Raw genomic sequence first — 17,085 nt, forward strand, 5'->3', positions numbered from 1 at the left:
GATCACGTCATTTTATACAACGTTGTATCTGATTGGATCAGATCACGTCATTTTATACAACGTTGTACCTGATTGGATCAGATCACGTCATATTATACAACGTTGTATCTGATTGGATCAGATCACGTCATATTATACAACATTGTATCTGATTGGATCAGATCACGTCATATTATACAACGTTGTATCTGATTGGAATAGATCACGTCACATTATACAACGTTGTATCTGATTGGATCAGATCATGTCATATTATACAACGTTGTATCTGATTGGATTAGATCACGTCACATTATACAACGTTGTATCTGATTGGTTCAGATCATGTCATATTATACAACGTTGTATCTAATTGGATCAGATCATGTCATATTATACAACGTTGTATCTGATTGGTTCAGATCATGTCACATTATACAACGTTGTATCTGATTGGATCAGATCATGTCATATTATACAACGTTGTATCTGATTGGATCAGATCATGTCATTATACAACGTTGTATCTAATTGGATCAGATCACGTCATATTATACAGCGTTGTATCTGATTGGATCAGATCATGTCATATTATACAACGTTGTATCTGATTGGATCAGATCACGTCATATTATACAACGTTGTATCCGATTGGATCAGATCATGTCATTATACAACGTTGTATCTGATTTGATCAGATCACGTCATATTATACAACGTTGTATCTGATTGGATCAGATCACGTCATTTTATACAACGTTGTATCTGATTGGATCAGATCACGTCATATTATACAACGTTGTATCCGATTGGATCAGATCATGTCATATTATACAACGTTGTATCTGATTGGATCAGATCACGTCATATTATACAACGTTGTATCCGATTGGATCAGATCATGTCATTATACAACGTTGTATCTGATTGGATCAGATCACGTCATATTATACAACGTTGTATCTAATTGGATCAGATCACGTCATATTATACAACGTTGTATCTGATTGGTTCAGATCATGTCATATTATACAACGTTGTATCTGATTGGATCAGATCATGTCATATTATACAACGTTGTATACGGAGACCTTAAGAAACATTGTTTTACAGTTACTGCCGATTCCACAAACATGGCAAAGTTAATGGAATAGCTTTTACAAAATGTATTTTTACAAAGCGTGACAAAGGTTGTCTATTAAATAATCAAAGAACAAAATTGATACGACTTAACTCGAACCATACGGTATATAATGTTTTTCAATATAAGCACAATAAGTATACACACTGAATTTAAACACAGGGCTAATATTGATATCAAAACAAATAAAATGCAACATTTGTATTTGGGAAATATTGTTCCACAATATCAGATATTTAGTTTCACATTATACTTAATTGAAGAGAAGTCAAAATAGTCACTATTTAAATATTTTCTTCAGAATTCCTCTAAAATCACGATAACGAAAAGAATACACAATAGGATTCGCTGCTGAGTTTGCGAAAGCCAGAAAATTAGTGAAGGCTTCAAATAACGGTGCTCGAATTGTTTCGTCACTATTATAGTTTAAATATTCCATCACAAAACGAAATGCAAAACTGGGTAACCAACAAATGACAAAAACCCCTGAGACAATAGCGGCTGTCTTAACCGCTTTCACAATGGCTACAGAACTATTCCGATTATCGGATGAATTCATTTCAGGATTGATGTCTAATTCCAAGTTCCTTGGCGAATCACCTACCGGGGTATCGTCACCATCGCGGATGACTCTGCGTCTTGTAACAAAAATACGCATTTCTCCAATGCGTCTTACTTGCGAACGTGCGATAACGATGATCTTCCAGTAAAATCCCAGCGTCATCCCCAACGGAATCAGGAATGAGACTAAGAAAAAGAATGCGTAATAACTAAACGGAACCACTTGATCCGCGTTGCAGTACTCCAAATCTTCGGCTGGTTTACGCCATCCGAATGTCGGCAATAGACCACAAAATAACGCCAAAGCCCAGGTTGATATTGTTAGTGTTGTAATAGTGTTGGGAGTAATGATACTTATGTATCTTAATGGAAACATTATTGCGATATATCGATCTATTGCAATTAAAAGCACATGAAGCATTGAAATTGTTGATGAAGTAAAGACGAAGCAACATACAGTCAAACAGAAATGAAAATTAGTTTTCAGTTCTGTCACGAATATCGATACATAAAAAATCGGGACTACGGCTATCCCGACCAGACAATCGGCAAATGCGAGGCTTCGAAGAAACCAGTACACGGCTTGCTCTCTTAAATATTGGTACTCGCAGACACTAAAGATGACGAGTCCATTAGCTAGAGTAATGAAGAAGGATAAAGGTAAGAGCAACCCGAAAATAAACACACGAAAAAATGACAAATCTTCTTCTTCTACGGTAAGGCTGATATTAGTCACGTTATTGAGCCTATCCATCTTGCGTTTTCTGTGAGTAAATTCAAATTTACTATACCGACGCGTTGAACTCAGCGAAGAAGTGTTGCTTTAAATTAGTTGTATAAAATACAAGAACCATCTTAACCTTTGATAAATCCAGGAGGAAATTGCAACATGTGTAAAGTTACAATTTCAGCAGCTGAGTCACGTATGTCAGTTGCGTCAAGTCCAATATCAAAATTATTGTGAAGTTCATTTCCTTTGCAAAATATGAAACTATGTAGCAAAGAGTATCCGTTCATAATTCAAAATTTCTCAGGCGAACGAAAATGAAAACAAAAACAGTGTTGAATCGAAATCTTGAATGGTTAAAAGAAATATTATTCCTCCTTTATGTAACCATTAAGAGATGCAACTTTACCGCCGCTGCTCATTGAATTTATTTGCTGCACTATTTACTGACGAAACGACGACCACGTGATTACATTGCAAAATGTCGCGTATTAAGCTGATTTCAAAAACAGAGAGCACAGTCCTCGGCCTTATTCATGTTTATGCTCCGTTGGTAGCGCGCCCTTTCTGCTGATCATTCTCAGAGACTTTGTTTGTTAACACAACATATTGTTGTCATCGTTACATCGGATGCGCAGATTGAAAAATCTAATTCAAAAGGAGGTCACGTGCTGTATAAAATTTTTTTAAGGTTAATCAGATTTTGACAGCAGAAAGCACACCTGCAGCGGGCTGAATTAGTTTATAACTCTCCAGTTGTAAACATGATAATGTTACCGCTTTGCGTTGATTGCTATCTTCAGTAGAAAGCACATACTATTTGTAGGTCGAGGCATTGCATTGTGCAGAGACATACGCATACAAATTGTACGAGAAAGTCCCTTCATAGCATGATATAAATAGCAGCAGAAGAATATCATAAAAAAAATTACGAACAAGAGACAACTCCCCATAATCAAGTTGAAGACATTCAGCGTCAGTCCTTACACAAAGTATAATAGAATCAATGTAAATCGAGTTTAAAAGGGGTCTAAAAATGTTGAGCTTTTGTGCTGATCATTAGACGGCGCAACTGCTTCGTACTATGTTGTTTTGGATGTCATGAAATTTTGCGGCAGCGCAAGTTCCAACATTGAGAGTTAGCGTGTTTTCTTAAACAACATTATTTAAATTTTATTAACAGTACCACTAACAGCAGTTTTTAAGATAATGAGGCAGTTTCTTCAACTACGTGTTTTTATTGTGTTTATTATAGAATGTCAGGGGTTATTATGTGCATTTATGTATTCATCATGTCTGTGTATGCATGATCTGGTCGCGTAATCTAAATTAAATAGGGGGTTGCGTCTGTCAGGACGTTTTATAGGTTTTTTCGATTGATACTATACCCACAATCCTCTACGTTCCTCTATCTTTGGGTTTGCTAAATCCATACTGTGGAAACATGTCATGTTGCCCATGGGGATCGACGCTAAGTCAGGTACCGCGTAAGCAAACTCAAAAATAGCGCAAACAGCGCGAGCGTACACAAAAAATACTTCGCGCGATGTCGTTATAGGCTTGAACGCTGTACCGGCGTCAGCTGAATTCGAGTGCGCTTAGAGGGCACAGGCATTGCAAATGCTAATCTGTTATCTGTAGATAAATCATTTTAAACGAACATCTAGATGGTTTCTTTGCAATATTATTGGAATATTTTGTTTAAATAAATGTCGGTGCCGAATACGCAAAATTGCTGTTCTGAGTAAACGGCGTTTGGAAATCTTGGTACCATTCCATTGGTCATTCTAAAAATTGAGAACATTCACGAGCACTCATTTGAAATGTATATTATAGAAGTGAATGTGCACTAATTATTTGCAATGCTTGCATGTTCTGAAACCATCGATATATCTCTCAAAACAGGTATTTACAGTTATTCGGCTTTATACTAAATCCACAAAGTGTCCACAGCTGCGCAGAGAGTTGTATGCGGGGACGAATGCGCATTCAACTACGTGTTAACTAGCACTCATCCTTGATTTGGGGATTTTATGTAAAAACTACTGGTTGTCCTAAGGCTATAGATTCTAAACTTGGTATATAAATTATAATTAGTCATCCCCGTAATATTTAGTGAAAATTCCGGTTGAAATAACAATATTGGCCTATATTTTGTGTACTGTTTATGGAGAACTGTACTTTCTACTATAGATTGTACCAATGCAAATGGCCCTAATCGCTATTGAAGATACTCGTATGCTATCTTCTGAAGATAGGGATGAATACATACACCCATGGTCTGGGGATGAATTATAAAGTGTGTCAAATTGTCACGCCAATTACATAATAACTAGCGCTTCTCCCTCCTTCCTTTATATGAAGTAAAGTAAAGTGAAGTGAAGAGAAAAGTGCAACCTTTAAAAAGCCAAGCACAGTACATCAACCAAAAAAGAGGGCATTTGATAACTGCATATCAAGCTCAGATAATGACAGGCGCGATTATCGTTACTATTTTACGGCTATTTGGAATGTGTGCTCTTTACTGAAAATAACAAACAATGCATATGGATATGGCAAAGGTTTGCTATCTACTGAAGATAGCAATCATTATACAAAGCTATGAGATCGATTTGCTACCTTCTGGAAATAGCAATTAATTCATTCATATGTTTATAGAGAAGTGTACTTTCTACTTAAGATTGTCCCAATGCAAATGGCCGTAATGAAGATTTGCTATCTTCTGGATATAGTGATGAATACATATGGGACAAATGGGCTATCACCTGAAGATAACGTACAAAATGTGTCCAATATCACGCCGATTACATAATGACTGACGCTCTCCCTCCTCACATAAAGTAAAGTGAAGTGAAAAGAAAATATTGCAACCTTTAAAAGTACATCTAAGCCAAGCCCAGTACATCAACCAATAAAGAGGGCATTTGATAACTTCATATCAAGCTCAGATAGAGAGAGACGCGATTATCGTCCTATCCTACGGCTATGAAAAATATGTGATATCTACTGAAGATAGCAATCAGTGCATATTGTAACGTCCCTACATTTTGGTATAGGCCTACACAGATCGTGACTTGAGTAACTGAGTGACCATGCTACATTCCTTGAATTCCAAGCCTTAACAGAGCGTTGAACTACTAGCCACCTTGACCCACATGTGATAGCCATGAGCTTGCATTTATCAACATGTGACTAGCATGCTCTGTAATGGTGCAAAATCAGCATAATGATCTCTTAATCGTGCAAAGTCAGCATAATGATCACGTGCCACGTCACCACCCAAATAGTATAAATACTGGCAAGTTGCTCATGTTCAGTGTTCAGTTTGGGCCTGGCGGCCCATAGTACAGATGTACTGGCAGAATATACTTTTACTACACTAGTCGCCTACTGGCTTGATTGGTAGGAGAAGTATGTTTACTACACTAGTCGACGTACTGGCTTGATTGGTAGTAACACACTCTGGCTAATAACTTAACCGTCTCTGTCAGCGCACTCTGCAGTATTCTTTGGCTCTCACATGCGGTCAACATGCAGGTTCTAGGGACCCTCCCTGATATGATGCTGAAGAAATAATAACAGTACAGCTACCAGACAAACAGAAAAGCCTAGTTGTCAAGACAGTCTCTCTTCTTGTGTGATCCATCCTTCTACCAAGCCCCTCTCGCCCGGCAGAAACGTTACAGTATGGATATTAGAAAGGTTTGGTATCTACTGAAGATATCAATCAATGCATATTGATATGAGAAAGGTTTGCTATCTACTGAAGATAGCAATCAATGCATATGGATGTATGAGAAAGGTTTGCTATCTACTGAAGATAGCAATCAATGCATATGGATGTATGAGAAAGGTTTGCTATCTATGCTGAAGATAGCAATCAATGCACATGGATATGAGAAAGGTTTGGTATCTACTGAAGATAGCAATCAATGCATATGGATATTAGAAAGGTTTGCTATCTACTGAAGATAGCAATCGATGCATATGGATATGAGAAAGGTTTGCTATCTACTGAAGATAGCAATCGATGTATATGGATATGAGAAAGGTTTGCTATATACTGAAGATAGCAATCAGTGCATATGAATATGAGAAAGGTTTGCTCTCTACTGAAGATAGCAATCAATGTATATGGATATGAGAAAGGTTTGCTATCTACTGAAGATAGCAATCAATGCATATGAATATTAGAAAGGTTTGCTATCTACTGAAGATAGCAATCAATGCATATGGATATGAGAAAGGTTTGCTATCTACTGAAGATAGCAATCAGTGCATATGGATATGAGAAAGGTTTGCTATCTACTGAAGATAGCAATCAATGCATATGGATATGAGAAAGGTTTGCTATCTACTGAAGATAGCAATCAATGCATATGGATATGAGAAAGGTTTGCTATCTACTGAAGATAGCAATCAATGCACATGGATATGAGAAAGGTTTGGTACCTACTGAAGATAGCAATCAATGCACATGGATATGAGAAAGGTTTGGTACCTACTGAAGATATCAATCAATGCATATGGATATGAGAAAGGTTTGCTATCTACTGAAGATAGCAATCAATGCATTTGGATATGAGAAAGGTTTGATATCTACTGAAGATAGCAATCGATGCATATGGATATGAGAAAGGTTTGCTATCTACTGAAGATAGCAATCAATGCATATGGATATATGAGAAAGGTTTGCTACCTACTGAAGATAGCAATCAATGCATATGGATATATCAGAAAGGTTTGTTATCTACTGAAGATAACAAACCAATCACGTTATGAGATCGATGTGCTCTCTACTCAAACTAGCAATCATTACACATAGCTGTGATAATCACTCACTGAGATCGGTGTGATATCTACTGTCCCCCTTTGCTCGCCTCTGACGTAACTGTGCAATATACATCAACTTATTTTCTTTGTTATTTTTAAAATGTTAGTTCGTATCTTAATGCTGTATATTTAAATATTGTTGCCTTGTGTTTATGCTTTTATGTATGCTTTGTAAAGCGCATTGAGATTTGTTTGTAATGCGCTATAGAAGATTGAATTATTATTATTCTATTACTGAAGAAAGCAATTAATGCATATTTTTATGGTGATCAGTCTTTTCTACTCATGATTTAACCAAATTATAGCAAAGGCTATATTACGTACCGTATTTGCTATCTTCTGAAGATAGCAATGAGTACGTGGGAGACACAAGTGCTGAATCGCATGGAGATGACGTACAAAGTGTGTCAAATGTTAAGCTAATAACACAATGACTTACGCTACCCCCCTTCCTCGCATGAAGTGCAGTAACGTGAAACGAATATCGCAACCTTCAAAAATACATCTAAGTCGAGCACAGAACATTCACCAAAAAGAGGGTACTTCACAACTGAATCTCAAGCTCAGATATAGACTTTACATCTGCAGAAATCAAAAGGCGACCTTCTTGAAGAACTTAGTGAAGCAATTGGAAACCGCTGGATAATAAGGAGTGCCTATATGCATACGTGCTATATGTAAAATAAGTATTAAAAAAGGAATATTAAGTTGGCCATATCCCCTGCTTCAGTATCTCAATTGTACTTCGTGTCGATTTCTGTTTTATATATATTCAGTATAACATTTAAATTTACGTTTTTCTTTCTCACATGCAATGCTGGCAATCCTCAATCTAAAAGGCTACATTGTACAGACCCCGGTTTATATCCATGTACACTTTCACGAAATTAGCCTATCGGCAAGACTTCTTCACTGATGGATAGCTTAATTCCGTAAGCTGTATAATCCCTGTCTTGCGGTACCAAGATCTATATCAGGCTAACTACAATCAAAAGACGGTCCAACCAAGAATTTGCTTGGCAGTATGAAGCACATGTACTATCTATTGAAGATAGTACTTGGCCTCATTTCAAATGTTTAGTTTTAGTTTTAGTTTTGGTTTTGGTCACGTGGTTTCCTATTGTCCTGCCTAACCACTTGAATCATAAGATATCGAATTCATTGTTTCTACCTTTTGTTAAAAACTGAACATTTGTGTCAGTCAGTTTCGGTTTTGGTTTCAGATCCTTATAAGTGGTGTGAAGAAGAAAATTATTTGGTTTGAAGTTACCTACTCTAAGTATACAAAAAAAAAAATTAAATTTCACAGTGCAATATTCACGAGGAGAGAAATCGAGCATGGTTATCTACATTAAAAGACGTGGTTTACAAAATCGAATAAGCCTAGGCTATTTTATCTGTGAAAAAATATAGACCATCGAAATATTTGCATTCAACATTACAAAAGGGGCCACTATTGTAATTGTATAGGTGCTATAACAAAATCGATACATGTACTTAATCCCATGTAACAGAATCGATGGAAGGCCATTATAACCTCTAATAACCTAATGACTTTTACTGAAGCAATTTTTACTGCAAAAGTAGAAGATAGAGGGAGAAGAGTGTGTGGGGTGGGTGTGTGTGAGGGGGAGGGCAAGGGGGTATGGGCCGGGAGAAAGAGAAACAGATGGGAGAGAGCATTGGAAGTGAAAGATAAGGGGAGGAGAGCTCGAGATGAAGATATCGAATGTAGGGGAGGAGGAGGGGAGAAGGAGTCACTTAGGGAAGAGGTGGTTATATAGAGAGGGGAGCCCCTCTTAAAGAGGTATGGGTTGTGCTTCCTGGGATAATAAACTAATTCATAATCAAATCATCTCCATGCATCGTTTATGTTTCATACAAACAAACAAACCCCCACCTCACCCCATCCTTCAATATACGCGCATGTATATGATTTCTAGGCCTAGAACTCGTGAGTGTAATATGCCACCTTCGACAGAGAGCATCAACTGTCGTCCGCGGGATAGATTTCCGATATCAATCATGCTAATAATTATGTTAGCACAATAGGCTATTGTATACTTCTGGTTATATACCCTACACTGTGTCCTCCCAGCATAATAGTGTTATGATTGCAGACCAGATCTGCTCTACTTTTTAATCCCTTGATTTTTGGTTTCTGAACAAAAGGGCAGGATCGTAAATCGAGAAATAGCCAAAAATCTGCCCGGGGAATGAAAATTGGCACATATGTTTTTAATGATGTTTTCTTTCATTTTTCTAAGTCTCATCGGTCAAAACTAGCTAATTAATTAGTAATTAATTAATTAAAGGTGGCGTATAGTTACAAAGTGAAATTTTTTGTTTTCCATAGTGACGTATCGACCATACGCCACTTTTTGTACACATTTTATAATTATGAAATATCGGCAATAATGAAAAACATTGTATGTCATAGTGGCGTACACGTCTTAGTGACGTATCAGACCTATACGCCACTATGGAATACAAACGACGAAAAGTAACGCCATAAGGATTACACGGCGACCAAGGTGGCGTAAGGTTAACGTTAGGTTAGGGTATTGCGTTTTGCTTGTTTTCCATAGTGACGTATAGCTTTGTGCTTTTTGTTTTCAGTTTGCCAGCAATAGTATGTATTTATTTCTTTTGAAAAATATATAACAATAAAATCTATTTAGTTTACTACAGAAATTTCACATCATTTACAAAATATAATGAATGTCTGATTTACACAACTCGATTTTAAATTTGCATTTCTTCAAACCCGATTTTCTCGAAAAGTTGTTTATTCGCGGCGCCCCACTTTACGCCACTATGGAATACAGACGACGAATTTGGGTTTGTTGCGAATTTGTGATGTTATTAATGTTAAAAATATTGTCTGATAGTTATATCCGGAATATAACTGGCATCTTGTATTTTTTGAGACATTTTTCAAGGTAATTCCTACTCTCAACATTGTCAATAATATTTTCAAAGGCCGATATCTCAATTTCCAATTTTAAAATACCATAACTTACAAACTCAATATCTTCGCTTAGGAATGTCCGATTTCAGTGGGGAGAACTGCGTGGTGGAGCGAAATATATCTATATTTAAGATGTGTAAAAACCTCAAAATTGATAACCTGCCCAAAAGTGTCTCCTTTTGACATGACACGTCACAAATGTGTTATAGTGATGGCCAAGGAGGTTACATATAGAAGGTGATGGCTATGAGATGTGCTATGACGATAGAAAATAAACTAGACATAGCTGTGGTCTTAGACCACGAACACATCCGTGTTGTGACCCCTTAATGACCTTTGACCGCAAAATCTATGAAAATCCCATAGACATTGGCAAATGCCAATGCATGTGTGCACTTGGCATCACTCTGCCATGTTATTTGTGGCAGTAGGGGCATTATTTTTACTACTGTGGCAGTAGGGGCAAGTTTTTTCGTCTCGGACCGGAAGTGATTCCTTAATGACATTTGACCCCAAATACAAAGCTTACTCGACGGTACCAAGATCTGTCTCAGCCTAACCACAATCAAAAGAGTCCAACAAAGAATTTGCCTGGCAGTGACGAAAACTAGCTATCTACTGAAGACAGTACATTGTTCTTCTATAAGACCAAATGTGTTATAGTGATGGATATCAGCTATGAGATGTGCTATGAAGATAGAAAATAAACTAAGACCACGAACACAGCCGTGTTGTGACCCCTTAATGACCTTTGACCGCAAAATCTATGAAAATCCCATAGACATTGGCAAATGCCAATGTATCTGTGCACTTGGCATCACTCTGCCATGTTATTTTTGGCAGTAGGGACATTTTGTTTTTTCGTCTCGGACCGGAAGTGACCCCTTAATGACATTGGGTAACATCAATTCATGTGTGAATATACCGTCATTGTGCTATGTTTTTCTTGGCTGATTAAGTTTTTGAAGGTATTTCATTTTATACCAGAAGTGACCCTTAATGGTCTTTGAGCCCAAATTGTGTATAATTCATAGACACTGGGTCATCTCAATGCATGTGTGCAAGTTGCGTCACTGTCCTATAGACGAATCCAAGTAGCCAAGTCATGGTCAGGATTTGGTCGGACATCTTTGGGTAGCCTCTAGCACCAACCTGGTGCTTTGAGCGTCCAATTGTGCAAATAAAAGCCGCCTAACACCTAGAGAAGATGCAAGGACGAGGAGGGTTAATAGAATAATAGCTAATAATATATATAATGGAGATAATTCCGCAGGTAATCCCGTCGCATCTATTCATACATATAGTCCTTTTGTTCGCAAGTACATCAATGCATACCGCGTGTAGTTAATCCGATTATTATGTCACTTCAACAGCGAATAGACATTGCTGTGTGTTTTGTCGAAGGGAACTGTATTGTGTTATTCTTTTGTCTGCCTGTGTTTTCGCGGAAGGTGTAAAACGGGTGATGGAATGCAGTTTAAAATTTTCGCCAAGGCCGAATCATTTCACATTTTGAGTGCATTGTAGCCGACGGCTACCCAACTAAAGGCTGCTAGTCAGGTGTAGGAATGCGTGTATTTGGATTCGTCTATACGTAACTGTGTATGCAAGAAAATAACTTGAGTTATACATGTGTGCAATTGGCGTTACTGTCCTACATGTATGTTATTTGTGGGAGAAGTAGCATTTTGAGTTGAAATCACGTTTTGACCCCTGTGACCCCTACGTGACTATTATTATTATTATTATTATTATTATTATTATTATTATTATTATTATTATTATTATTATTATTATTATTATTATTATCATTATTATTATTATTATTATTATTAATATTATTATTATTATTATTATTATTATTATTATTATTATTATTATTATTATTATTAGCTACCACAAAAAGTGATTCACTGGTTGATGTTAACGTTACTCTGCATCATATGTCATCACCATCAATCTGATTCGTTTCTATTGGGACCGTCACCTGCTATTACCTTGCATCATCCCGCATCACCCGTCAACCCCTTGCTTTGTAGAAACATGTCAATGGCTTATCATTGCAGAGAGGGGGTAACTGGAAGTTTTGTTGGGTTACCTTTTATGCCCGTCAAATGAATCCGTAATGCTTAAAAATTAAGTGTATAGATACGCAAGTATACTCAATCAGTCTTAAAATGCAAGAAACAGCAATATGGATCTGCTTATTTACGCGCGTGAAGATATGCCACTAGATTGATGAAATTTACCGGAAATGCAATACACTCTTTAGTGTCAACTTAACTGCAAACATAATTATTTAAACAGATCATACGGTCACATGTGAGCATGATTGTTTGTTTGTAGCAAGTGCTGAATCATGTTTATGAATGAATGTTTGAACAAGAGTGCTATATAAGCTTGCAATTCTTCAAAGGTCAATCAAGAAAAGAAGAACAGTTTCATTATTTAAACCCTTGTCACTGTTCTTTTGTGTTCATTCATTTACCAAATTCCTACATTACCCTGCAGTGCAGATTTGCACATTTTCCCTCTTTTGAATGTAACTCAAAACAGCTCTGAACCATGCCGTCTCACAATTTTTTTTGCAATTTTTTTTTATTTGTTTTTCATCTAGGCCAAATTATAGGACAAAAAAATTTCCCTCAAAAATTTGAGGGACAAGGAGGTCATAGGACGACATCTGATAAACTTAATCAAAGCGTATGTCACATATAACGACATAGTAGCGTAAACAGCTATTACTGTATATGCTATAGAACCTTCTATCTACCATTTTATGTGAAGCTATTCTTATGCTACATTGAATATGAAATTTTCAATTACATTCTGGAGAGATTTATTATTAACTACAACAATATACAGTCTTTTGAATATCTTTCTATCGTGATTGGATATGACTATATTCTATAGAACATTCTATCTGTAAAGCATAATTCAATAAAGTAGATGGCTGCGAGTACAATCTATTAGTTTCACCGCTCTCATAGACTTCCGTAAGAAAAGTCAAACATCAGTGAATGTGGTCATGGTGTAGTGTCATCAGCTTGGTACCAGATTTTGTGTGTACTACAATCAAAACCATCAAAATATTTGGTGGAGACAGGATACATTTATGGATTATCGGCTCCTGTTTTAGTAGCATTATCATTTTGGGCGTCTTTGCACATTCTTAAATTAAGACACTGTACATTATCGTCAATAGAGTTGATTTGCCTCTCGTATTTTCCCTCGATCGAGTATACTTGCGTACTCCGGTAACTAGTGATAGAATTGATATCAATTACCATCATCAGCATGGCCATTAACATTCTATTGATAAACAGATGAAGAAGTTGTCTACTGCTGGATATTCCATATAATGGACACCTTGCCTCGCAGCACTTTTGCCTTGTATTTTTGATACATGTCAGCATCAACTGGGTCATTTCTCCAGTCCTTCAAAAGGCGGGTAATCATGCACTCCCCATGCATTTAATGGGGATACCAAAAGTCGAGAAATTTTTTTGTGACCTTCAAGCCGTCAGGTTTGGATTATGCACATTGTATTAAAGCTTATTACAGTTTAAAGTGACTTCAGCGTACCTGGTAAACTGTCGCCTCGATCAAGGATACTTGCTTACTCCGGTAGCTTGTAATAGAATTTGTTGCAATCAACACCCTGGACATTAACATGATAAACAGATGAAGAAATTGTCTACTGTTGGACATTCTATGTTAATACTGGACACCTTGCCTCTCGGCGTTTTTATTCCTTCGTATTTTGGATACATGTCACCATCAACCGGGTCGTTGCTACAGCTCTTCAAAAGGCGGGTAATCATTCACTACAACTGCATTTAGTAGGGAGATAGAAAATACTGAAAAACTTTTTGTGATCTTCAAGCTGGTCAAGGTCAGGTTTGGATTACACACACTGTATTGTAGCTTAGAGCAAGTGACTGTCAGCATACCCGGTAAACCGTCGCCTCGATCGAGTATACTTGTGTACTCCGGTAGCTTGTAATAGACAAGAACTAAACACTTTGCATCGCCACGCTTTTATTCTCCTGTATGTGTCACTGTCAACTGGGTCGTTTCTACAGCTCTTCAAAAGGAAGGTAATTATTTCTTTCCCATGCATTTAGTGGGGAGACCAGAAGTACAGAAAAACTTTTAGTGACTTTTAAGCTATTTAACATGTTTAAAGTCAGGGTTGTATAATTGTATTATATTCACTAGTATTGTACCGTAGCTTAATATATGACTTTCAGTATACGTGGTAAGTACAATACACTTTTTAGTGTTAACTCAGCTGCAAACGTATTTAAACAGATCATACAGTCACATGTGTGCATGTTTTGTGTTTTTAGCAAGTGCTGATTTATGTAATTAACGATTGTTTGAACTAGAGTCCTCTAAGCATGCAATAGGTCAAAGGTCAACCAAGATGGAAAAGAAAAACAGTTTAGTTATTAAAACCCTTGTTACTGTTCTCTTGTGTTCATTTATTTTTCAAATTCCGATGTTACCCTGCAGTGCATATGTACATATTTCCCCTCTTTGGAATGTAACGCAAAACAGCTCTGGACCATGCCGTCTTACAATGGAGAGCATTGTTGGGCAGAACTCGACAACATTAACAGGCAATTTAAGTACAACTTGTAGTGTGCATATGGAAACATCAGTCGGAATAGGAACTATGATACAAATTCCTCAACAAATGGATCCTGGTACATTCATGTTTGCTGAGAAACAAGGAGAACTGCCGAAATGCCGAAGTAGATATGTGGTTATTTCTGCAGAAGAACCCTGCTTCATAGTATTTTCACACACAAAACTCCAGTTATTGCTGCAAGGTAACGCTAGTATCCATCTCAATTACATACCAATAAACCAGTCTCTGCCTTTTTGTAATGAAGAGGAGGAAATTACTCAAAAAGGAAAAAAAGAGGGTTTCAAGATACCTGATGCAAAATACTGTCATGTACAAGAATTCAATCACACAATTTCTTGTTTCGTATTTTCAAACCATATTTGCTCTTTCAATTTACCATCTAACTGTAATGTCACTCTTGGAAACAGATATGTAAAATTCAAATGTCAGGATAACAGTTTCCAGTCAAGCCACAAAGCTCTGATAATTTATCCAGATAATATCAATGTGTTAGACCTTTCAGAACAGACTGTAGTAGAGATATCGGAAAATACCTTTATCTATCTGAAACATGTAAAGCAACTTGATGTTAGTTATAACAGACTATCCAAACTACATCCTCAGGCATTTACACATTTAAAAACTCTCCGTAAATTGTACTTCAGTGGTAACCAGTTAAAAACACTAGAAGCTCAAGTTTTTGATGAGTTAATTGGTCTAACTGATCTATTTCTTGATAATAATATTTTATCAGTTTTGCCAACTAGGCTGTTTCATAATTTGAGACAACTTCAATTTTTGACTCTTTCTGGAAATCAGATACATACACTGGATGAACATATTTTTAATTATTTACATGATCTCATTAGATTGGACATGTATGACAACAAACTGACCATATTACAGAGAGGGTTGTTCAAAGGGTTGACAAGCCTTGAAAGGTTATACCCTGATGGAAATCAGATAAGTTCACTAGATGGGGATTTGTTTAATGAGACCAAGAAGCTGGTTCGGCTGTATCTATATAACAACATCCTGACCGCTTTACCAAGAGGGCTGTTCAAGGGGTTGACAAACCTTGAAAGGTTATACCTCCATGGAAATCAGATAAGTTCACTAGACGGGGATTTGTTTAATGAGTCTAGTAAGCTGATTGATCTGGCTCTAAATGACAACATCCTGACCACTTTCCCAAGAGGTTTGTTCAAAGGGTTGACAAGTCTTGAATGGTTAGACCTCAATGGAAATCGGATAAGTTCACTAAATGGGGATATATTTAATGAGACCAAGAAGCTGGTTTGGCTGTATCTGTATAACAATATCCTGACCACATTGCCAAGAGGGCTGTTCAAAGGGTTGACAAACCTTGAAGAGTTATACCTCTATGGAAATCAGATAACTTCACTGGATGGGGATTTGTTTAATGAGACCAGTAAGCTGGATTTGCTCTCTCTATTTGGCAACATCCTGACCACTTTTCCAAGAGAGTTGTTCAAAGGGTTGACAAGCCTTAAATCGTTATACCTCTATGAAAATCAGATAAGTTCACTAGATGGGGATTTGTTTAATGATACCATTAGGCTAGTTCTTCTGGCTCTAAATGACAACATCCTGACCACTTTACCAAGAGAGTTGTTCAAAGGGTTGACAAACCTTGAATGGTTAGACCTCGATGAAAATCAGATAAGTTCACTAAATGGGGATTTATTTAATGAGATTAGTAAGTTAGGTTATCTGGCTATGTCTGAAAATAGGTTACAACATCTACCAAAGCAATTGTTTCGTGGTCTGTATAACTTGACTGATCTATACCTCCTTGGTAATCAACTGACATCATTAGACAGTACAGTATTTCACGAATTACCCAGTTTACAGGTACTTATGTTGCACTCAAACAACCTTACAGAAATAAGTTACAATTTATTTTGGAAACTGAAAACTTTGACACTTCTGGTATTGAGTTACAACCATTTAACTGATTTGAATCACAGAATATTTGCAGAATTGAGAAACTTGCAAATCCTGTTTTTGGATTTCAATCAGCTTCGTGCATTACATATGCACCTGTTTCAAAACACTACAACCCTTCGTTTTTTGGAATTATCTGGCAACCAGTTGACATATATTCCTAACATTAACAGCTTAAACGAACTTGCTTTACTCGGATTACGAGAAAACAGATTGACACTAATAGACAAGTATACATTCATTGGGCTCCCAAAACAGGTAGAAATGGT

General features: G+C 36.8%; 1 protein-coding gene across 1 annotated transcript; it reads right to left on the bottom strand.

Annotated features, from left to right (window-relative positions):
• Positions 1-1,400: 1,400 nt before the first annotated feature.
• Positions 1,401-2,142, bottom strand: LOC140172400 (alpha-1A adrenergic receptor-like). Its single transcript, XM_072195549.1, has one exon. The coding sequence runs from the start codon at positions 2,100-2,102 to the stop codon at positions 1,401-1,403; it is 702 nt and encodes a 233-aa protein (XP_072051650.1). The 5' UTR covers positions 2,103-2,142.
• Positions 2,143-17,085: the final 14,943 nt, after the last annotated feature.

This window comes from Amphiura filiformis, chromosome 16 (genome assembly GCF_039555335.1).
Source record: "Amphiura filiformis chromosome 16, Afil_fr2py, whole genome shotgun sequence".
NCBI classification, from domain to species: Eukaryota; Metazoa; Echinodermata; class Ophiuroidea; order Amphilepidida; family Amphiuridae; genus Amphiura; species Amphiura filiformis.

Excerpts from the sequence above, each read along its gene's own strand:
- LOC140172400 (XM_072195549.1), bottom strand. The coding sequence starts at position 2,102 with ATGCTTCATGTGCTTTTAATTGCAATAGATCGATATATCGCAATAATG.